Source organism: Dendropsophus ebraccatus, chromosome 13 (assembly GCF_027789765.1).
Source record: "Dendropsophus ebraccatus isolate aDenEbr1 chromosome 13, aDenEbr1.pat, whole genome shotgun sequence".
Classification (NCBI taxonomy): Eukaryota; Metazoa; Chordata; class Amphibia; order Anura; family Hylidae; genus Dendropsophus; species Dendropsophus ebraccatus.
The window spans coordinates 79088256-79115187 of NC_091466.1; the positions used below are offsets into that span (position 1 = coordinate 79088256).

General features: G+C 48.2%; 2 protein-coding genes across 3 annotated transcripts in view; one reads left to right on the top strand and one right to left on the bottom strand.

Moving 5' to 3' along the window:
• LOC138771434 (uncharacterized) overlaps positions 1 to 11774 on the top strand; it is a 35449-nt gene extending 23675 nt beyond the window's left edge. Inside the window, exon 2 of the mRNA XM_069951127.1 lies at positions 10065 to 11774. Within this exon, the coding sequence (XP_069807228.1) occupies positions 10065 to 10208 (144 nt within the window). The 3' untranslated portion in view covers positions 10209 to 11774. The remainder of the gene's footprint in view (positions 1 to 10064) is intronic.
• The window catches only part of SLC24A4 (solute carrier family 24 member 4), a 97181-nt gene continuing 73877 nt past the window's right edge, over positions 3629 to 26932 (bottom strand). Inside the window, exons 8-17 of one of the 2 annotated variants that reach the window (XM_069951125.1) lie at positions 19815 to 19840; positions 15980 to 16033; positions 9109 to 9251; positions 7538 to 7710; positions 6465 to 6618; positions 5834 to 6000; positions 5468 to 5582; positions 5184 to 5296; positions 5011 to 5076; positions 3629 to 4458 (exon numbers count right to left, since the gene is read on the bottom strand). In XM_069951125.1, the coding sequence (XP_069807226.1) occupies positions 4306 to 4458; positions 5011 to 5076; positions 5184 to 5296; positions 5468 to 5582; positions 5834 to 6000; positions 6465 to 6618; positions 7538 to 7710; positions 9109 to 9251; positions 15980 to 16033; positions 19815 to 19840 (1164 nt within the window). In that variant the 3' untranslated portion in view covers positions 3629 to 4305. The remainder of the gene's footprint in view (positions 4459 to 5010; positions 5077 to 5183; positions 5297 to 5467; positions 5583 to 5833; positions 6001 to 6464; positions 6619 to 7537; positions 7711 to 9108; positions 9252 to 15979; positions 16034 to 19814; positions 19841 to 26932) is intronic. The other variant, XM_069951126.1, reaches the window with a different exon arrangement.

Consider the following 26932-nt stretch of genomic DNA (forward strand, 5'->3'; position numbering starts at 1 on the left):
TCCCTCCCACGCATCATCGACCTCTGCCTCCCCCGCCTCATCCCCGACCTCTGCCTCCCCCGCCTCATCCCCGACCTCTGCCTCCCCCGCCTCATCCCCGACCTCTGCCTCCCCAGCCTAATCATTCTCTTCCACCGACCTCTCCGTTCTCATCTCGGACACGACCTCTGCCTCCCCTTCCTCTTCCCCTACTACGGCCTTCCTGGCCTCAGTCTCCCCAGCCTCCACCTCCCCTTTTTGATCCCCTACTGCAGCCTCCCGGTCCCCATCCCCAATCTCTGCCTCCCCAGCCTCCATTTCGCCGTTCTCATCGCCTGCCACAGCCTCCCCGTCCTAAGCCCCGGCCGCGGCCTTCCCTTCCTCATCCCCGACCTCTCCGTTCTCATCTTGGACACGGCCTCTGCCTCCCCAGCCTCCACCTCCCCTTCCTCATCCCTGACCTCCCCGTTCTAATTTTGGACACGGTCTCTGCCTCCCCAGCCTCCACCTCCCCTTCCTCATCCCCTACCGCAGCCTGCCGGTCCCCATCCCCGGTCTCTGCCTCTTCAGCCTCCATTTTCCCATTCTCATCGCTGGCCTCCGCCTCCCCGTCCTCATCCCCCGCTGCGGCCGCGAGGCGTTATTATAAGACATTATGTGGTGCTGCTATAGGGGCGTTTGGGAGGTGTAATGCATTGGTGCTAGCTCTACTGGGGGAAGAGAGTGTAAGGTGGGGGTAGGGGAAGCTGCGGCCTTCCAATTTTTGCAAAACTACACTTCCCATCCAGTAGCAGACTTTGGCACCAAGCACCCCAAGCAATCCCCCACGCCCGCTCTTCTCTTGTGCTCAAGACCGCTAGACAGGGCCGCTGCCCCGCTCGCTGCTGTGATCTTAACTGTGACTATGAGCACTCGTAATGAGCGCTCACAGTTACATGCAGCAGCAGCACTGACAGGGCAGGAGCCATTGTCAGTCACTCTTGTGGCCGCAGGAAGTGTTTTCCCTGCGGTCACAAGTGGCCGCTCTGTCCTTGTGGTGCCGATGCTGCAGTGACATCACTGGAGCATCGGCGCCAGGACAAGGGGAGCGCAGCCTCTTGTGATCGCAGGGAAAACCCTTCCTGCAGCCACAAGAGTGAAGAGAAGAGGAGACACCCGGACCCAGGTGAGTATAAGTGTTTGTTTTATTGTGTTATATACTATATGGGAGGGGGAGCACACAGGGGCCTGTGTAACTGGGGAGTGCACAGCGGGGGTCTATATATATGGGGGGAGCACACAGTGGGGCTATATAATGGGGAAGACACGGGGGCTATATATAACTGGGGAGAACACAGGGGGGCTATAGACTACTGGGGCTTCACAGAGGGGTCTATATACTACTTGGGGCAGCAGAATGGGGTCTATATACAACTGGGGGAGCACACAGGAGGTCTATAACCAAGTGGGGGAGCACACAGGGGGGCTATATAATACTGGGGGAGCACACAGGGGGCCTATATACTACTGGGGTAGCACACAGGGGGTCTATATACTGCTGAGGCAGCACACAGGGGGTCTATATATAACTGGGGGGCACACAGGGGTCTATATACTACTGGGGCAGCACACAGGGGGTCTATATACTACTGGAGGAGCACACAGAGGTCTATATACTACTGGTGGGGCACACAGGGGGTCTATATACTACTGGGGGAACACACAGAGGGTCTACATACTACTGGTGGGGCACACAGGGGGTCTATATACTACTGGGGGCAGCACACAGGGGGTCTTTATATAACGGGGAGCACACAGGGGGTCTATATATATAACTGGGGAGCACACAGGGGGGTCTATATATAACTGGGGGCAGCACACAAAGGGTCTATATACTGCTGGAGGAGCACACAGTGGTCTATATACTACTGGGGGAGCACATAGAGATCTATATAATACTGGTGGAGCAAACAGGGGGTCTATATACTACTGGGGGAACCACACAGGGGGTTTATATACTACTGGAGGAGCACACAGGGGTCTATATCCAAGTGGGGAGCACACATGATGTCTATATCCAAGTGGGGGAGCACACAGGGGGGCTATATACCACTGAGGGAGCGCACAGGGGAGCTATATACTAGTGGGGGAGCACACAGGGGGTATATGTAACTGGGGGCAGTACACGGGGTATATACGACTGGGGAGAGCACACAGGGGGTCTATATACTTTTGGGGGAGCACACTGGGGGCTATATATAACTAGGGGAACACACAGGCGTCTATACACTACTGGGGGAAGCACACAAGGGGTATATACTACTGAGGGGAAGCACACAAGGGGTATATACTACTGGCGGCTGCGCACAAGGAGTATATACTACTGGGGGCAGCACACAGCGGTCTATTGTTGTGGAGTGCGTGTCAGAGGGGGGGGCCCAGACATAACTCCGCTTGGGGCCCCAGAAATGCCAAGACCGCCCCTGTTCCCATCATGCCGGGACAACCAAAGCTTTGAGAGCCCTGACTGGACCCGCCGGGGAGGTCAGGACTGGTGAGGCAGGTATACAATGCAGAGCTGGAAGCTGGTGAGAGGAGAAGCAGATATAGCGGTGTTATGGGGGCACTATATGGCGATATTATGTGGTATCATATAGTACTGACATTTGTTGTGGGAATATTATAGGGAAACCCACCTGACCACTGCCCCCACCCTCAGCTATAGGGGGCGCTCAGGCACCCAGATTATATGGAACATCGAGGTCCTGTTACAGGGAATAGATGTAACCACAGAATCTACAAGCACTATGGCCGCCCGTCCTGTGTAACCTGGAGGAAGTCTCTTGTCTTAGAAGGAATTTTATAGTAAAATAATAACTATTTGCACAACTGGTGAAAAGTCCAGGAATGCGGCGGCTCCGGCCTCACGTTATCTAAGGCAAATGTTTACTGAGCCGCCCATTCCATCCCGGCCCCAGGAGCCGAGAGCTGATCCCTACCGTCATCTGTTCCAACACCTGACTCTGCTGGGATCAGACTGAACATCCAGAGGGAATGGTGATAAGAGTGATAGGAGTGATAATAGTGATAGGAGTGATAATAGTGATAGGAGTAATAATAGTGATAATAGTGATAGGAGTGATAATAATGATAATAGTGATAGGAGTGGTAATGGTGATAATAGTGATCATGGTGGTAATGGTGATAATAGTGATAGGAGTGGTAATGGTGATAATAGTGATCATGGTGGTAATGGTGATAATAGTAATAGGAGTGGTAATGGTGATAATAGTGATCATGGTGGTAATGGTGATAATAGTGATAGGAGTGATAATAGTGATAGGAGTGGTAATGGTGATAATAGTGATAGGAGTGGTAATGGTGATAATAGTGATAGGAGTGGTGATTGTAATCATGGTGATAAGAATGCTGATAGTAATAAGAGTGGTAATGGTGATAATAATGATAATGGTGGTAATGGTGATAAGTCTCACCCCCACCTTCCGCTTGCCCCGCCTCTGCTCATCCCTATGCTCCGCCTCTACCGGCCCCCATCCTATGCCTCGGCTCATGCCCCCCTCCTCCGCTCACCCCCCCTCCTATATCCCATTAGGGTTGCTCCACAGACACAGAACATTCCAGAATAACCACAGACGTTATATTTGGTATTTGTAAATATAAATAAACATTCCATTTTATAGACTTTTCCTTATCAAATATTCAGCACAATTACAAAGAAGTTCTAGGAAACAATCAGCAAAGTTTCTGGGTTCATAGTCTGCATTTCCATTAACGTTCCCCCCAGTTATAAAAAAAAGACGGAGACTGTGCTTCCCCTGTGGGCGGAGACTGTGCTTCCCCTGTGGGCGGAGACTGTGCTTCCCCTGTGGGCGGTCGGTGACTTCCTGTAGATCGGCAGCTTTCCATATTACCGGATTCCCCGTCCAGTTTGCATTTGTAGCGGATAGAAAGTATTACATAGAATTGGAGGAGTCAGCATGCACCCGGGCACCTCCGGTTACCGCTACTAATACAGCACGGGCGCACAGTGCGCCAATCATGGAAGGACGCAGAGGCCTCATTGCCTCCAATACGACCTGAAGAAAACGTCCTATTGACTTTAATAACATAGAAATCAGCAGCAATGTACACTTCATCGGAAGACGCAACCTCAGCCAGACGTGTGGCCTACGGGGTGGACGCAGCGGCGCGCAGACACTTCATCTTCCAGTACATTCTAGGAATCGGCCTTTCCCAGCCTCCCCGGCCAGAACAGGAGGTTGGGGGGGGTTCCCATAGAAGAGTCTCGGGTGTAAGGTCAGAACAGAGTCTCGTGGTCTTTGGCCGTCAGAAGTTGTCCTGGCACATTGGCAAGTTGACAAAGGTGAAGACGTTGAACTCTATGAGGATGGAGAAACACAGGAAGATGGCGTACAGGAAGAGGACGTAGTATCCCAGCTTCCGGTCCAGCTTCCAGTTGTTGACGTGAACTCCGATGACCTGCACCAAGATAAGAGGTCACAAGAGGTCAGTGAGCGGGGTCCTTAGAGTGGACTGGCCTGTAATGCATATATAATAGCTGGGACCTCCACCAATGGCGTCTTCTGCCGATGTCTGGGGTCTAGTGCCGACACAGCAGAGGGTCCCCCGAAATGAGAGTCCGTTCCATTCACACTGGTGGGAAATCTCCTGGACTAGAAAATCAATAAGCTCCATAGCAGATGGGAGGTGGCGCCACACTTGTAGTAGTGGCTGGGCCGGGAATTACAACAGAAGGACTGAGATGCAATTCCAGTCATGGCCACTACTAAAAGTATGGAGCTGTGTCTGGTAAGTAATGGAGGGGACACATCACTAGATCACTGTGACCCCTGCAATCAGCTGATTGGCCAGAGTCCTGAGAGTTCATTGGTCTGTTATTTTTTACTACGAGAACCCCTTTAAGTTCTGCAATTCTGGCATTGGCCACTAGAGGCCAGCACAGCAGGCTCCAATCCCAGAAAGCATGTCATTTTACTGCCTGCTGTAAAGCAGTGTGATGATGATACTCACAGTGAGGGCCACAGATCCCAGCAGCAGTATGACCGAGTACAATAAACCTTGACTGTTAATCTTCACCTAGAACAGGAATTGCAGAAATTATTGCCGGTTACTGTATGCAGTCGGTGTCAGATCCGTCCGGAGCCCCACCCTGGTATAGAGGGCCCCGCCAGCAAGCAACTTACTGTTGATCCATAGTGAATGATCATTGTTTGTAGCCCCCAGGGGACCCCCAGTCCAACTAGGATATCAAAGACGTTGCTTCCTATGGTGTTAGACACGGCCATGTCTCCAAGACCTGCCAGAGAAAAGAGACAAGAACTGGAGGTCACAGTCCCACCATCCATAACCCACTACTACTCCCAACACCCACAACTGTGTAGTATCTATGACAGGAGCTGAACCTGCCCTGAGATCCATGAGCCTCCCCCAGAGATCAGCAGGTAAGGAGAGACTGGCGGCGGCTTACCTTGTCTGGCTACGATCAGGCTGGCCATACAGTCTGGTACACTGGTGCCGGCTGCCAGGAACGTGATACCCATTATAACATCAGGTATCCCCAGGGTGTATCCGATCACCGTCACCTGTACACAACAGAGGAGACACATCAATCTATGGCTCAGGATCACCCAGCAAGCTGAATCTGCCCAATACAAGAGTCAAGGATGACCAGCAGGGCGGTCATCCTTATAGAAGCTGTAATGGCGGCCATATTGGAGGTCACCCAGCTTTCCCAGAAGTGGAAAGGTTTCAGTGTGGCGCTCTATAGCTCTGAGCACCAATCTGAACCCCCCCCCCCTCTAAGAACCTGGTGTTACAATGAAGCACGACCCACCATCCACACCATGATGTAGGAAAAGATGGCGATCCAGACGGTGGAGAGGATGAAGGTCAGCATGAAGAAGTTCTCCCAGCGCGGTCGGCTGCAGTTCGGGACGGTGAAGTAGAGAACGCAGATCAATGGCCAGGAGAAGGCCCACTTAAACTGGTTGACACAGCCGTCTGATGGGGAGAGACCATAGATTGTAAGCTCTTCAGGACAGGCACCCCATGGTCTAGAAACACAACCCCCTCTTACCGATTTAAAGGCGCACTCCAGCAAAGATAAAAAATTATTTCAAAGCAACTGGTGTCAACCACCTCTGTCCATGTCAGGAACTGTCCAGAGCAGGAGAGGTTTCCTATGGGGATTTGCTGCTGCTCTGGACAGTTCCCGACATGGACAGAGGTGGCAGCAGAGAGCACTGTGTCAGACTGGAGAGAATACACCACTGCATGCAGGACATACAGTGGCTGATAAGTACTGGAAGACTGGAGATTTTTAAATAGAAGTAATTTACAGATCTGTATAACTTTCTGGCAACAGGTGATTTGAAAAAAAGAAAAAAACAATAGCCAGAGTACCCCTTTAATTGATTGCAATGGAGGCAGACGTGATACCATACTGATAAGAGGAGTCTTCTTACTGGGTATAGAGAAGGGCACCAGGTACGTGGTGGCATCGTTGTCTTCTTGGTAGTCGTCCTTGTCTCCATGTAAGAGGCCGTTCTCCAGCAGCTCCTGCTTCCCGTCCAGCGTCATCGAGCTCATCCCATTAGCTGATTGGAGGAGGCGCTGCCTCTGGGGGAATATAAGGGGGTCACATATTACATTATTGGGAGGTGTCAGAGTGAAGGCATTTACTCTACAAAGCCGTCTGACTGCTGCAAGGCATCATGGGAGGAGGCTATGTAACATAGGGGGCAAATACATTTCCTTAAAGGGGGGGTCCACCATTTCTGAGAAGCTGACTCTTATCCCCCTTTCTCTGTGCATGAGCCGTCTCCCAAGCCTGTGTACTCTCCAGCACCACCTTCAGGTCAGGGGATGACAGTCCTCCTAGTGGGAAATTACTTGGCTACATTGTTGCAACATTTGATACAAAGTTTCCAACTGAATATAAATAAGAAGCAATTAAAGCAGAACTAAAAGAGCTGGATAATGTGCTGCAGGGAGCAGGGTCGGCGCATTCACAATGGGGGACTATGGATTTAAAGGGGAATTTTATTGTCCAGAATAACCATATAACGGGGACATCATCCCTAAGAGCGCCCCCTATCTGTTATTACAGACCCAGGCAGGGACACTTACCGTGTGTTATACACGTGACAAAGCTAGTGCCAGAGAAGAAAAGGACAGAAATCCACCATGCCTGGAGAGAGTCCAGAGCCTTCCATATACCTTACATGGTTATCTGCTCCCACTAACATCAATGGGTTGGGCCAACAGATGGGGGCAGGGTAAGAGCTGAATGAGTTATGAAGAGGAAAACAATGGCGCCCTTATGTATTATGTATTAGCTTTCACATTCAGCTGCTTTCCTCTTAGAACAGAGCCACTCTTATCCTCAGGTTGTGTTAGGCATTGCATCTCAGGCCCATTACAGTGAATGGAGCGGAGTTGTAATACCACACACAACCTGAGGATGGGGAAGGCGCTGTTTTTTGTTTTCCTAATCCTGAATACTGAACATTTCTGGAAGCATCTGCCGTGAAGCTACCTCATTTATTATGAGCCTGCTCGCCATCCGTAGTCTGGTCCTTGGTGGGAACTTGTTAGTGATCATGATGCGTAGTCCGGCCTCTGGGAAGCGATACTTGGGGGGGCTGGAGCAGATGATCTCATCCACCATCACCACTGAATTCCTGCCATGATATTGCTGCTCCGTCCTCACTGGAAATGTTAACATAAGGGTTAAATTGTGTACAGTGTCTATTAGGCTGAAGAGCTTACAATGTGCCTGAGCTCTGCTGGGATGTCTGCACCATATATATATATATATATATATATATATATATATATATATATATCCTAGCAGACATTGTCATCAGCCGGAGCGGCCTAGACTATTATGCTTAACATGACAACATAGTCACATAACTGCACTGCAGTCTATAGAAATAAATAGGTATCAGGTGGGTGCAGTGCAGTAGATGGCAGCATAACACTGCGCCAATTTCCAATATATACCACAGGATACATGCTGCTCCAACCCATTAAACAATCATCTTAAAAGTGTAAGAAAAGAAGCTTTCTACCAGAAACAGCGCCACTCTCTCTCAGGTTGTAAGAGGTACTGCGGCTCAGTTCTATTGAAGTGAATGGAGAAAAGTTGTAATACCACACACAGCCTGAGGACAGGGGTGGCGCTGTTTCTGGAGGAAATTATCTCTGCTGGATAAATAATAAAATAATTAATTTATTAATAATAAGAAATAAATAAATCTCCTCCCACAGATCAGCTACAAGACCATCTCCCATGGCAGAGGAAGCTTTCATGATTCCATACAATCCTGAGGCAGTCAGTGCGCCGGACATGCAGAGCATCGCACCACCAGAGGGATAAGCAGACAGGAGATACAATGTTATAGAGAGAGGATTAGTGTGATAGACAGAGGAGTTCCCTCCTTGTTAGTTATTAGACAGAAGGCGACACAAAGGGTTAAAGAGGGAGTGCAAGTAAAGAAGGTGGCACCAATATGGAGAGAGGGCGACACTGCTGCCGCTGTCATTGTTACCCCTTTAGTCCCTAGTAACGGGGAGCACAGTATGGTGGCTGATAACAGGGAACAATAGATGTCCCTCCTGTAGACGCTGGGTACTTCTATATCCTGTATATTGCAGCCTTATGTCTCCCCCTGATGGACATATCTGGTACTGCACTGTAGAGTTTCCATAATTAGAGACCCCCAGTGGGGACGCGGTACAGAAGGGGCTGCCGACTCCCACGCTCTACAGAGATGACAGAAGTTACATCAATGCGGCCACCATCATCTCCTCCGCATGAGGAAATTTTCTTTTGGCCTCAATAGTCGTGGCCATGGCTGCGTGCGGACGCCCTGACTCATCGCCACTTATCTTGTGATCCATTCAGCAGCTTCACTTCCTATATTCTATTTTTATGTCCTCTGGGCATTGGGAAATCTGATCAAATTTGCACAATGTTACTGCAGCTGTTCCAGAACTGCAACTCCCATGATGAGATCCTGGCCACACAGTGACCCCCGCTCAGCAGGGAATGATGGGAGTTGTAGTTATCGGTGTGGTTTTCTCCGGTCTGCTTATCCTTACCTTTCCACAACAGGGGGACTGTGGGGTCATCACACAGCGGGGCACTATACACATTACCATCCTGCAGCTCATTCCCAACCGTACAGCCGTTCCCGAGGTTCTTGCGTTTAATGGTGAATAAGTGCTGCATCTTCATATTATACCTGACACAGCGAGAGAGAGAGAGAGAGAGAGAGATGTAAGTGCAGATATAACCTCCAATGAGGTATATACCCTGAGATGGTGGGGTCACTGTGTACATACATTACTGCTCCTGAGTTACATCCTGTATTATACCCCAGAGCTGCACTCACTATTCTGCTGGTGGGGTCACTGTGTACATACATTACATTACTGATCCTGAGTTACATCCTGTATTATACTGCAGAGCTGCGATCACTATTCTGCTGGTGAGGTCACTGTGTACATACATTACTGATCCTGAGTTACATCCTGTATTATACTGCAGAGCTGCACTCACTATTCTGCTGCTGGGGTCACTGTGTACATACATTACATTACTGATCCTGAGCTACATCCTGTATTATACTCCAGAGCTGCACTCACTATTCTGCTGCTGGGGTCACTGTGTACATACATTACTGATCCTGAGTTACATCCTGTATTATACTGCAGAGCTGCACTCACTATTCTGCTGGTGGGGTCACTGTGTACATACATTACTGATCCTATTATAGTGACTGCCGCTCCTCTCACTGTTATCACTCACTGTACACTTTTATATTATCATGTATACAGGACATCAGCATACATTGTATCACTGTACTGATCCTCAGTTACATCCTGTATTATACCCCAGAGCTGCACTCTCTATTCTGCTGGTGGGGTCACTGTGTACATACATTACTTATGTATGGGATAAGATAGATAAGTAAAGGATAGTTTGCAGCACTCCACATAAGTGTAAAACCAAGTGTCTTTATTCCATATCAACATGTGAAATCAACACTGAACAGCGGTCGAGCTCCAGTTTGCTGGCACCTGTGGACAACGAGGTACAAGGAGTTCTGCCGCCATCCTGTAGAGCAGCGCTTCTCAAACTTTTTCTACTGGAGCCTCACCCAACAGACCAAGGCAATGCCCGGGCCTCACCACACTGACCAAGAGGGTGCCGGGGCCTCACCACTGTGACCAAGAGGGTGCCCGGGCCTCACCACTGTGACCAAGAGGGTGCCTGGGCCTCACCACACTGACCAAGAGGATGCCTGGGCCTCACCACACTGACCAAGAGGATGCCTGGGCCTCACCACACTGACCAAGAGGGTGCCCAGGCCTCACCAGACTGCCCAAGAGGGTGCCGGGGCCTCACCACACTGACCAAGAGGATGCCCGGGCCTCACCACTCTGACCAAGAGGATGCCGGGGGCCTCACCACACTGACCAAGAGGATGCCCGGGCCTCACCACACTGACCAAGAGGATGCCGGGGCCTCACCACACTGACCAAGAGGATGCAGGGGCCTCACCACACTGACCAAGAGGATGCCTGGGCCTCACCACACTGACCAAGAGGATGCCTGGGCCTCACCACACTGACCAAGAGGATGCCTGGTCCTCACCAGACTGACGAAGAGGATGCCTGAGCCTCACCAGACTGACCAAGAGGGCACCTGGGCCTCACCAACCTGACCAAGAGGATGCCTGGGCCTCACCATACTGACCAAGAGGATGCCTGGGCCTCACCATACTGACCAAGAGGGCGCCTGGGCCTCACCAGACTGACCAAGAGGATGCAGGGGCCTCACCACACTGACCAAGAGGGCGCCTGGGCCTCACCACACTGACCAAGAGGGTGCCCGGGCCTCACCACACTGACCAAGAGGGCGCCTGGGCCTCACCACGCTGACCAAGAGGGTGCCGGGGCCTCACCACACTGACCAAGAGGATGCCTGGGCCTCACCAGACTGACCAAGAGGATGCCTGGGCCTCACCAGACTGACCAAGAGGATGCCCGGGCCTCACCAGACTGACCAAGAGGGTGCCTGGGCCTCACCACACTGACCAAGAGGGCGCCTGGGCCTCACCACGCTGACCAAAATGATGCCTGGGCCTCACCACGCTGACCAAGAGGGCGCCTGGGCCTCACCAGACTGACCAAGAGGGCGCCTGGGCCTCACCAGACTGACCAAGAGGGCGCCTGGGCCTCACCACACTGACCAAGAGGATGCCTGGGCCTCACCACGCTGACCAAGAGGATGCCTGGGCCTCACCAGACTGACCAAGAGGATGCCCGGGCCTCACCAGACTGACCAAGAGGGCGCCTGGGCCTCACCATACTGACCAAGAGGATGCCTGGGCCTCACCACGCTGACCAAGAGGGTGCCTGGGCCTCACCAGACTGACCGAGAGGATGCCTGGGCCTCACCACGCTGACCAAGAGGGTGCCTGGGCCTCACCAGACTGACCGAGAGGATGCCTGGGCCTCACCACACTGACCAAGAGGGCGCCTGGGCCTCACCACACTGACCAAGAGGATGCCTGGGCCTCACCACACTGACCAAGAGGATGCCTGGGCCTCACCACACTGACCCAGAGGGCGCCTGGGCCTCACCACACTGACCAAGAGGGTGCCCGGGCCTCACCATCTGTGGTGAAAGTCCATTTAAAAGCTGAAAATAATACTAGGGCTAGCTTACACCCATCTCCCAAGATCTATATGTTAATAAAGCAAGTACAAAATAAATAAGTTAATAATGTTGCTAAAATGGAGATTTTTGGAAACAGCAAAAGGACTGTGCAGATAATAGTTACTTTGGTGAAAACTGGCTCCCCAGCTGGGCCTCACCGACAACTAGGGGGCGCCTCACAGTTTCAGAAGCACTGATATAGATAGATAGGAGATATATAGATAGATAGGAGATATATAGATAGATAGGAGATAGAGAGATAGATAGGAGATAAATAGATAGATAGATAGGAGATAGATAGATAATAGATAGATAGATAGATAGATAGATAGATAGATAGATAGATAGGTAGATAGGAGATAGATAGATAGATAGATAGAAGATAGATAGATAGATAGATAGATAGATAGGAGATAGATAGATAATAGATAGATAGATAGATAGATAGATAGATAGATAATAGATAGATAGATAGATAGATAGATAGATAGATAGATAGATAGATACTTCAAGGAATCCTCCACAGCACTCCAGAGACGGTGAATACAAACGTGGTTTATTTCAAATCATAGTGATACAGCATAAACAGTCTGAGCAACGTTTCAACGACCACTGTCGTCTTTTTCAAGCATGCTTGAAAAAGACGACAGTGGTCGTTGAAACGTTGCTCAGACTGTTTATGCTGTATCACTATGATTTGAAATAAACCACGTTTGTATTCACCGTCTCTGGAGTGCTGTGGAGGATTCCTTGAAGTATATATAAGAAGGTTACTGGTCACAACCATCTGCTGGCACCCGCAATTGACTAAAGAAAGTAGTGCTGCTTACCCGATTCCTTGGATTAGATAGATAGATAGATAGATAGATAGATAGATAGATAGATAGATAGATAGGAGATAGATAGATAGGAGATAGATAGATAGATAGATAGATAGGAGATAGATAGATAGATAGATAGATATAGATAGATAGATAGATAGATAGATAGATAGATAGATAGATAGATAGATAGATAGATAGGAGATAGATAGATAGGAGATAGATAGATAGATAGATAGATAGGATATAGATAGATAGATAGGAGATAGATAGATAGGAGATAGATAGATAGGAGATAGATAGATAGATAGATAGGAGATAGATAGATAGGAGATAGATAGATAGATAGATAGATAGATAGATAGATAGGAGATAGATAGATAGATTAGATAGATAGATAGATAGATAGATAGATAGATAGGAGATAGATAGGAGATAGATAGGAGATAGATAGGAGATAGATAGGAGATAGATAGGAGATAGATAGGAGATAGATAGGAGATAGATAGATAGATAGATAGATAGATAGATAGATAGATAGATAGGAGATAGATAGGAGATAGGAGATAGATAGGATAGGAGATAGATAGATAGATAGATAGATAGATAGAAGATATATAGATAGATAGATAGAAGATATATAGATAGATAGATAGAAGATATATAGATAGATAGATAGATAGGAGATAGATAGATAGATAGATAGATAGATAGATAGATAGATAGATAGATAGGAGATAGATAGATAGGAGATAGATAGATAGATAGATAGAAGATAGATAGATAGGAGATAGATAGGAGATAGATAGATAGATAGGAGATAGATAGATAGATAGATAGATAGATAGATAGATAGATAGATAGATAGGAGATAGATAGATAGGAGATAGATAGATAAATAGATAGATAGATAGATAGATAGATAGGAGATAGATAGATAGATAGATAGGAGATAGATAGATGATAGATAGATAGATAAATAGATAGATAGATAGATAGGAGATAGATAGATAGATAGATAGATAGATAGATAGATAGATAGATAGGAGATAGATAGATAGATAGGAGATAGATAGATAGATAGGAGATAGATAGATAGATAGATAGATAGATAGATAGATGATAGATAGATAGATAGATAGATAGATAGATAGATAGATAGATAGATAGGAGATAGATAGGAGATAGATAGATAGATAGATAGGAGATAGATAGATAGATAGATAGATAGATAGATAGATAGATAGATAGATAGATAGATAGGAGATAGATAGGAGATAGATAGATAGATAGATAGGAGATAGATAGATAGATGATAGATAGATAGATAGATAGATCGATAGATAGATAGATAGATAGGAGATAGATAGATAGGAGATAGATAGATGATAGATAGATAGATAGGAGATAGATAGATAGATAGATAGATAGGAGATAGATAGATAGATAGGAGATAGATAGATAGGAGATAGATAGATAGATGATAGATAGATAGATAGATAGGAGATAGATAGATAGATAGATAGATAGATAGATAGATAGATGATAGATAGATAGATAGATAGATAGGAGATAGATAGATGATAGATAGATAGGAGATAGATAGATAGATAGGAGATAGATAGATAGATAGATAGATGATAGATAGATAGATAGATAGATAGATAGATAGATAGGAGATAGATAGATGATAGATAGATAGATAAATAGATAGGAGATAGATAGATAGATAGGAGATAGATAGATAGATAGATGATAGATAGATAGATAGATAGAAGATAGATAGATAGATAGATAGGAGATAGATAGATAGATGATAGATAGATAGATAGGAGATAGATAGATAGCTAGATAGATGATAGATAGATAGATAGATAGATAGGAGATAGATAGATGATAGATAGATAGATAGATAGATAGATAGATAGATAGATAGATAGGAGATAGATAGATAGATAGATAGATAGATAGCTAGATAGGAGATAGATAGATAGATAGATAAGAGATAGATAGATAGATAGATAGATAGATAGATAGATAGATAGGAGATAGATAGATAGATAGATAGATAGATAGATAGGAGATAGATAGATAGATAGGAGATAGATAGATAGATAGATAGATAGGAGATAGATAGATAGGAGATAGATAGATAGATAGGAGATAGATAGGAGATAGATAGATAGATAGGAGATAGATAGATGATAGATAGATAGATAGGAGATAGATAGATAGATAGATAGGAGATAGATAGATAGATAGATAGATAGATAGATAGATAGATAGATAGATAGGAGATAGATAGATAGATAGATAGATAGATAGGAGATAGATAGATAGATAGGAGATAGATAGATAGATAGATAGATAGATAGGAGATAGATAGATAGATAGATAGATAGATAGATAGATAGATAGGAGATAGATAGATAGGAGATAGATAGGAGATAGATAGATAGATAGATAGGAGATAGATAGGAGATAGATAGATAGATAGGAGATAGATAGATGATAGATAGATAGATAGGAGATAGATAGATAGATAGATAGGAGATAGATAGATAGATAGATGGATAGATAGATAGATAGATAGATAGATGATAGATAGATAGATAGATAGATAGATAGATAGATAGATAATTGATAGATAGATAGATAGATAGATAGATAGGAGATAGATAGATAGATAGGAGATAGATAGATAGATAGATAGATAGATAGATAGATAGATAGATAGATAGATGATAGATAGATAGATAGATAGATAGATAGATAGATAATTGATAGATAGATAGATAGATAGATATTCCGGGGACATTAGATGATATTACAGCAATGATCCTAACATGTTACTCAATGAATACAATGTTGCTAATCTTAGGTGATAAGCATGTGATCCCGGACGCCGGCTTCTGATTGGCCGGCACAGATTATCACAGATTATCCCTCCTGCAGCGCTTACACTTTCCTCTCTTAATCACTTGAAGTTAACCCCTTCCCTTCCATCATGGTTGACAGGAAAGTAACTAGGGTCCTGCAGAGGGGGGTATAGGGCCGGAGACCTTTGTCACAGTGTGAGCAGAACGTAAACCGGAGGCCCCTCTGTGTTGCACCTGTGACTATCAGGGCATATATATATATATATATTATATATATATATATATAATATATATATACTATATATATATATATATATATATATATATATATATATACACATATACACACACACATAGATACATACACACACACACACATACATACATACATGGTCTCAGGTCTGGGGGGGGGGAGGGGGGCAATCATTAAACAAGAAACCAACATCATTTACTAAATATGTCTCTAACCCAAGATGCTGCAGAACTACAACTCCCAGCATGCCTGGCGACCAGTGAGGTACAACATCCCAGTATGTGGCACTTACTTCATAATAAGGATGTAAATGAGATACATGATGATCAGTATCAGGCTCTCCCACCTGCAAACCACAAGGGACACAGTGTTACCCAGTGTAATCAGAAAACATGACTGCTGACACTTGTAATGCTACACATGATGGCCTCAAAGTGCGGAGACACTACAACTCCTAGCATGTCCAGACACCTGAGAGGATGCGATGAACCCCGAGGATGCTGGACCCCCATCGCATGGACCCCAAGGATGCTGGACCCCCATCGCATGGACCCCGAGGATGCTGGACCCCCATCGCATGAACCCCAAGGATGCTGGACCCCCATCGCATGAACCCCGAGGATGCTGGACCCCCATCGCATGTCTCCAAGGATGTTGGACCCCCATCGCATGGACCCCGATGATGCTGGACCCCCATCGCATGGACCCTGAGGATGCTGGACCCCCATTGAATGGACCCTGAGGATGCTGGACCCCCATCGCATGGACCCTGAGGATGCTGGACCCCCATCGCATGGACCCTGAGGATGCTGGACCCCCATTGAATGGACCCTGAGGATGCTGGACCCCCATTGAATGGACCCTGAGGATGCTGGACCCCCATTGAATGGACCCTGAGGATGCTGGACCCCCATTGAATGGACCCTGAGGATGCTGGACCCCCATTGAATGGACCCTGAGGATGCTGGACCCCCATTGAATGGACCCTGAGGAGGCTGGACCCCCATTGAATGGACCCTGAGGAGGCTGGACCCCCAATGAATGGACCCTGAGGATGCTGGACCCCCATTGAATGGACCCTGAGGATGCTGGACCATTAAATGCAAGGTTTAAAAACTAAAAAAAATTATAAAAATAAATTAAAGGTTCTGACTAAACATCCAGATGGGTGACTGTCTCCTTCTGTTTGGCCACTAGGGGTCAGTGTGGCCCTGCAGATTCCTGCCTGTACATTCAGGCCTCATTCACACCTCAGTATTATTCATTAGTATTTGCTGAGCAGAAAGCTCTGAATCCTTTGCAGCCCATTAGTCTCTATGGTTTATACATCCTCTAATCTGTGAATCCGCAATGCAAAAAAATAGGAGAGGATGCGGTGCGGACACTGCAACAGAAATGCAACACTGCAATCAGCAAAACAATCCACAATCGCAGAGCCGCATATCTGTAAGATCACCAGCTCACGTCTGCCTTCCCATTGCTTTTTGTTTTAGAACTACACCTTAAATTTACGAAGCGTACTGCGGGGCGCACTGCGGGACACACTACATACAGGACACGCTGCGGGACACACTACATACAGGACACGCTGCGGGACACACTACATACAGGACACGCTGCGGGACACACTACATACAGGACACGCTGCGGGACACACTACATACAGGACACGCTGCGGGACACGCTGCGGGACACACTACATACGGGACACACTGCGGGACACACTGCGGGACACACTACATACAGGACACACTACATACAGGACACGCTGCGGGACACACTACATACAGGACACACTGCGGGACACACTACATACAGGACACACTGCGGGACACACTACATACAGGACACACTGCGGGACACACTACATACAGGACACGCTGCGGGACACACTACATACGGGACGCACTGCAGGACACACTGCGGGACACACTACATACAGGACACACTGCGGGGCACACTGCGGGACACAGTGCGGGACACAGTGCGGGACACAGTGCGGGACACAGTGCGGGACACACTGCGGGACACACTACATACAGGACACGCTGCGGGACACACTGCGGGACACACTGCGGGGCACACTGCGGGACACACTACATACGGGACACACTGCGGGACACACTACATACAGGACACGCTGCGGGACACACTACATACAGGACACACTACATACAGGACACGCTGCGGGACACACTACATACAGGACACACTACATACAGGACACGCTGCGGGACACACTACATACAGGACGCGCTGCGGGACACACTACATACAGGACGCGCTGCGGGACACACTGCGGGACACACTGCATACGGGACACACTGCATACGGGACACACTGCATACGGGACACACTGCATACGGGACACACTGCATACGGGACACACTGCATACGGGACACACTGCATACGGGACACTGCGGGGCACACTACATATAGGAAACACTGCGGGACATACTACATACGGGACACACTACATACGGGACACACTACATACGGGACACACTGCGGGGCACACTGTATACGGGACGCACTGTATACAGGGCACACTGCGGGACACATTGCAGAGCACACTACAGAGCACACTGTATATGGGGCAGACTGCGAGACACACTGTGGGACACATTGCAGAGCACACTACAGAGCACACTGTATATGGGGCAGACTGCGAGACACACTGTGGGACACATTGCAGAGCACACTGTATACGGGGCACACTGCAGAGCACAATACAAAGCACATTGCATTGCACTACATATGGAGCACACTGCTGGGCACTCTACATACAGAGCACTCTACATACAGAGCACACTAAGAGGACGCTACAGAGCACACTATGGAGCACACTACACGCAGAGCAACTACACGCAGAGCACACTACACGCAGAGCACACTGCACGCAGAGCACACTATGGGGCACACTACATGCAGAGCACACTATGGGGCAAACTTCATACAGAGCACACTATGGGGCACACTGCACGCAGAGCACACTATGGGGCACACTACATGCAGAGCACACTATAGGGCACACTACATGCAGAGCACACTATGGGGCACACTACATGCAGAGCACACTATGGGGCACACTACATGCAGAGCACACTATGGGGCACACTACATGCAGAGCACACTATGGGGCACACTACATGCAGAACACACTATGGGGCACACTACATGCAGAGCACACTATGGGGCACACTACATGCAAAGCACACTACGGGGCACACTACATGTGGAGCACACTACAGTGCACACTACATGCAGAGCACACTATGGGGCACACTACATGCAGAGCACACTACATGCAAAGCACACTACGGGGCACACTACATGCAGAGCACACTATGGGGCACACTACATGCAGAGCACACTATGGGGCACACTACATGCAGAGCACACTATGGGGCACACTACGTGCAGGGCACACTACGGGGCACACTACATGCAGAGCACACTATGGGGCACACTACATGCAGGGCACACTACATGCAGAGCACACTACAGGGCACACTACATGCAGAGCACACTACAGGGCACACTACATGCAGAGCACACTACAGGGCACACTAGGATGATTTTTTTTATGGGTTGCTGATAAAAATTTGGTAACCACAAATTTCATCCTTAAAAATACCCAGAGAAGTGACTGTGGCCCTCGGCGGAACACGCCCTGTGCAAAATGGGCCAGATGGATGGGAATGGGAATCTCTGCCCCGGACAGTGTGTATCTCAGCTAATGAAGCAGCCGCCCGGCTCCGTCACTACACAACCGCAGAGGTTCATACAGTTTCCTGGCAGGATGATGTTTCATCACATTGTCCGAGGCAGCAATACCAGATAGAACACTGAGCACGTGACTGGGGCTGCACTATACCAACATACTATACCCAACAATATATACCCGTCTTATATATACGAAGGTCTTATATATATACACACACACACACACAGGTCTTCTATATTATACACAGGTCTTATATACACAGGTCCTGCTGCATCTACTGATTTAAGTATAAAAAAATATAAAAACTATAAACAAGTTGCTGTAAATGCAGTAAAGTGAAGCCAGGATGGATTGTGGTGCAGCAGATTGGGGGGGGGGGGGAGATGTGTTTGTACTCACCAAACTATAACTTCATCATAAATAAACTGGAAAAGAAGAAGAAGATCAGTACAGGATCAGCGCATACAATAAGGAAAAAGAGCACACACAAACATACATACACTACCCAGCACACACACACAAACATACATACACTACCCAGCACACACACACAAACATACATACACTACCCAGCACACACACACAAACATACATACACTACCCAGCACACACACACAAACATACATACACTACCCAGCACACACACACAAACATACATACACTACCCAGCACACACACACAAACATACATACACTACCCAGCACACACACACAAACATACATACACTACCCAGCACACACACACAAACATACATACATACACTACCCAGCACACACACACAAACATACATACATACACTACCCAGCACACACACACAAACATACATACACTACCCAGCACACACACACAAACATACATACACTACCCAGCACACACACACATACACTACCCAGCACACACACACATACACTACCCAGCACACACACACACACACTACCCAGCACACACACACATACACTACCCAGCACACACACACATACACTACCCAGCACACACACACAAACATACATACACTACCCAGCACACACACACAAACATACATACACTACCCAGCACACACACACAAACATACATACACTACCCAGCACACACACACACACATACATACACTACCCAGCACACACACACACACAAACATACATACACTACCCAGCACACACACACAAACATACATACACTACCCAGCACACACACACACAAACATACATACACTACCTAGCACACACACACAAACATACATACACTACCTAGCACACACACACAAACATACATACACTACCCAGCACACACACACACAAACATACATACCCTACCCAGCACACACACACAAACATACATACACTACCCAGCACACACACACAAACATACATACACTACCCAGCACACACACACAAACATACATACACTACCCAGCACACACAAACATACATACACTACCCAGCACACACACACTACCCAGCACACACACACACAAACATACATACACTACCCAGCACACACAAACATACATACACTACCCAGCACACACATACATACACTACCCAGCACACACAAACATACATACACCACCCAGCACGCACACACAAACATACATACACCACCCAGCACGCACACACATACATACATACACTACCCAGCACACACAAACATACATACACCACCCAGCACGCACACACAAACATACATACACCACCCAGCACACACACACAAACATACATACACCACCCAGCACACACACACACACACAAACACACATACACTACCCAGCACACACAAAAACACATACACTACCCAGCACACACAAACATACATACACTACCCAGCACACACAAACATACATACACTACCCAGCACACACACACAAACATACACTACCAGGCATACACACACAAACATAAATTACCCAGCACACACACTACCCAGCGCACACACACAAACATACACTACCAGACACACACACACACAAACATAAATTACCCAGCACACACACTACCCAGCACACACACACAAACATACACTACCCAGCGCACACACACACACATAAATTACCCAGCACACACACACACATAAATTACCCAGCACACACACTACCCAGCACACACACAAACATACACTACCCAGCGCGCACACACACAAACAAACACTACCAGGCACACAAACTACCCAGCACACACACAAACTACCCAGCACACACACACAAACATACACTACCCAGCACACGCACACACACTACCCAACACACGCACACACACTACCCAGCACAATCACACAAACATACACTACCAGGCACACAAACATACACTACCCAGCACACACACACAAACATACATACACTACCCAGCACACACAAACATACATACACTACCTAGCACACACATACAAACATACACTACCAGGCACACACACACACAAACATAAATTACCCAGCACACACACTACCCAGCGCACACACACACACATAAATTACCCAGCACACACACACACACACTACCCAGCACACACACACTACCCAACACACACACACAAACATACACTACCAGGCGCGCACACACACACACTACCCAGCGCACACACACAAACATACATACACTACCCAGCACACACACAAACATACACTACCCAACACACACACACTACCCAGCACACACACAAACATACACTACCCAGCGCGCGCACACACACACACACAAACACACAAACACTACCAGGCACACAAACTACCCAGCACACACACACACAAACTACCCAGCACACACACAAACTACCCAGCACACACACACACAAACTACCCAGCACACACACACACACACACACACACACACACACTACCCAGCACAATCACACAAACATACACTACCAGGCACACAAACATACACTACCCAGCGCACATACACACACACACACACACACACACACACACACACACACACTACCCAGCACACACATACACTACCAGCACACACACATACACTACCCATCACACACACACTACCCAGTACACACACAAACACACTACCCACACACTACCCAGCACACACACAAACACACTACCAAGAACACACATACAAACATACACTACCCAGCACACACACAAGTATACACTACACAGCACAGACAAACACACACACTACCCAGCACACACACAAACATACATACACTACCCAGCACACACACACTACCCAGCACACACAAACACACACACACTACCCAGCACACACACACACACACACACACTACCCAGCACACACACACACACTACCCAGCACACACACACACACACACACTACCCAGCACACTTACGCACACACACACACACACACACTACCCAGCACACACACACACACACACACACACACACTACCCAGCACACTTACGCACACACACACACACACACTACCCGGCACACACATACAAACATACACTACCCAGCACACACACAAGTATACACTACACAGCACAGACAAACACACACACTACCCAGCACACACACACACTACCCAGCACACACACACACACTACTCAGCACACACACACAGTACCCAGCACACACACTACCCAGCACACACACACTACTCAGCACACACACACAGTACCCAGCACACACACTACCCAGCACACACACAAGTATACACTACACAGCACAGACAAACACACACACACACTAACCAGCACACACACACACACACACGACCCAGCTCACACACACACACACACTACCCAGCTCACACACACACACACACTACCCAGCACACACACAACCCAGCACACACAAACACACACTACCCAGCACACACACACACTACCCAGCACACACACACTACCCAGCACACACACACACACACACTACCCAGCACACACACACTACCCAGCACACACACACACACACACACACTACCCAGCACACACACACATACACTACCCAGCACACAGACACAGACACACACACACACTACCCAGCACACACACACACACTACCCAGCACACACACACACACACACTACCCAGCACACACACTACCCAGCACACACACTACCCAGCACACACACTACCCAGCACACACACTACCCAGCACACACACACACTACCTGGCACACACACAAGTATACACTACACAGCACAGACAAACACACACACACACTACCCAGCGCACACACACACACACACACACTACTCAGCACACACACACACACTACCCAGCACACACACTACCCAGCACACACACTACCCAGCACACACACAAGTATACACTACACAGCACAGACAAACACACACACACACTAACCAGCACACACACACACACACACACACACGACCCAGCTCACACACACACAACCCAGCTCACACACACACACACACACACACTACCCGGCACACACATACAAACATACACTACCCAGCACACACACAAGTATACACTACACAGCACACACACACACTACCCAGCACACACACTACCCAGCACACACACACTACTCAGCACACACACACACTACCCAGCACACACACTACCCAGCACACACACAAGTATACACTACACAGCACAGACAAACACACACACACACTAACCAGCACACACACACACGACCCAGCTCACACACACACGACCCAGCTCACACACACACACACGACCCAGCTCACACACACACACACGACCCAGCTCACACACACACACACACACACACACACTACCCAGCACACACACAACCCAGCACACACAAACACACACTACCCAGCACACACAAACACACACTACCCAGCACACACACACACACACACTACCCAGCACACACACACACACTACCCAGCACACACACACACATACACTACCCAGCACACAGACACACACACACACACACACTACCCAGCACACACACACACACACACTACCCAGCACACACACTACCCAGCACACACACACACACACACACACTACCCAGCACACACACACACACACTACCCAGCACACACACACACACACACACACACACTACCCAGCACACACACACACACACTACCCAGCACACTTACGCACACACTACCCAGCACACACACACACACTACCCAGCACACACACACACACACACACACACTACCCAGCACACTTACGCACACACACACACACACACTACCCGGCACACACATACAAACATACACTACCCAGCACACACACAAGTATACACTACACAGCACAGACAAACACACACACTACCCAGCACACACACACACTACCCAGCACACACACACACTACCCAGCACACACACACACTACTCAGCACACACACACACTACCCAGCACACACACTACCCAGCACACACACAAGTATACACTACACAGCACAGACAAACACACACACACACTAACCAGCACACACACACACACGACCCAGCTCACACACACACGACCCAGCTCACACACACACACACACACACACAACCCAGCACACACACACACACAACCCAGCACACACACAACCCAGCACACACAAACACACACTACCCAGCACACACACACACACACACTACCCAGCACACACACACTACCCAGCACACACACACACACACACTACCCAGCACACACACACTACCCAGCACACACACACACACACACACACACACTACCCAGCACACACACACATACACTACCCAGCACACAGACACAGACACACACACACTACCCAGCACACACACACTACCCAGCACACACACACACACACACACACTACCCAGCACACACACACATACACTACCCAGCACACAGACACACACACACACTACCCAGCACACACACACACACTACCCAGCACACACACACACACACACTACCCAGCACACACACACACACACACACTACCCAGCACACACACACACACACTACCCAGCACACACACTACCCAGCACACACACTACCCAGCACACACACTACCCAGCACACACACACACTACCCGGCACACACACAAGTATACACTACACAGCACAGACAAACACACACACTACCCAGCGCACACACACACTACTCAGCACACACACACACACTACCCAGCACACACACTACCCAGCACACACACACAAGTATACACTACACAGCACATACAAACACACACACACACTAACCAGCACACACACACACACACACACACACACACGACCCAGCTCACACACACACAACCCAGCTCACACACACACACACTACCCGGCACACACACACACACTACCCGGCACACACATACAAACATACACTACCCAGCACACACACAAGTATACACTACACAGCACAGACAAACACACACACTACCCAGCACACACACACACACACACACACTACTCAGCACACACACACACTACCCAGCACACACACTACCCAGCACACACACAAGTATACACTACACAGCACAGACAAACACACACACACACTAACCAGCACACACACACACGACCCAGCTCACACACACACACGACCCAGCTCACACACACACACAACCCAGCACACACACAACCCAGCACACACACTACCCAGCACACACACAACCCAGCACACACAAACACACACTACCCAGCACACACAAACACACACTACCCAGCACACAAACACACTACCCAGCACACACACACACACACTACCCAGCACACACACACACACACACACACACACACACACTACCCAGCACACACACACACACTACCCAGCACACAGACACACACACACACACTACCCAGCACACACACACACACACACACACTACCCAGCACACACACACACACACACTACCCAGCACACACACACACACACACACACTACCCAGCACACTTACGCACACACTACCCAGCACACACACACACTACCCAGCACACACACACACACACACACACACACTACCCAGCACACTTACGCACACACACACACACACACACTACCCGGCACACACATACAAACATACACTACCCAGCACACACACAAGTATACACTACACAGCACAGACAAACACACACACTACCCAGCACACACACACACTACCCAGCACACACACACTACCCAGCACACACACACACACACTACCCAGCACACACACACTACCCAGCACACACACACACACACACTACCCAGCACACACACACATACACTACCCAGCACACACACACATACACTACCCAGCACACACACACACACACACACACTACCCAGCACACACACACATACACTACCCAGCACACACACACAGACACACACACACACTACCCAGCACACACACACACACACTACCCAGCACACACACACACACACACACACTACCCAGCACACACACACACACACTACCCAGCACACACACTACCCAGCACACACACTACCCAGCACACACACTACCCAGCACACACACACACTACCCGGCACACACACACACTACCCGGCACACACACAAGTATACACTACACAGCACAGACAAACACACACACTACCCAGCGCACACACACACACACACACACACACTACACAGCACACACACACACACTACCCAGCACA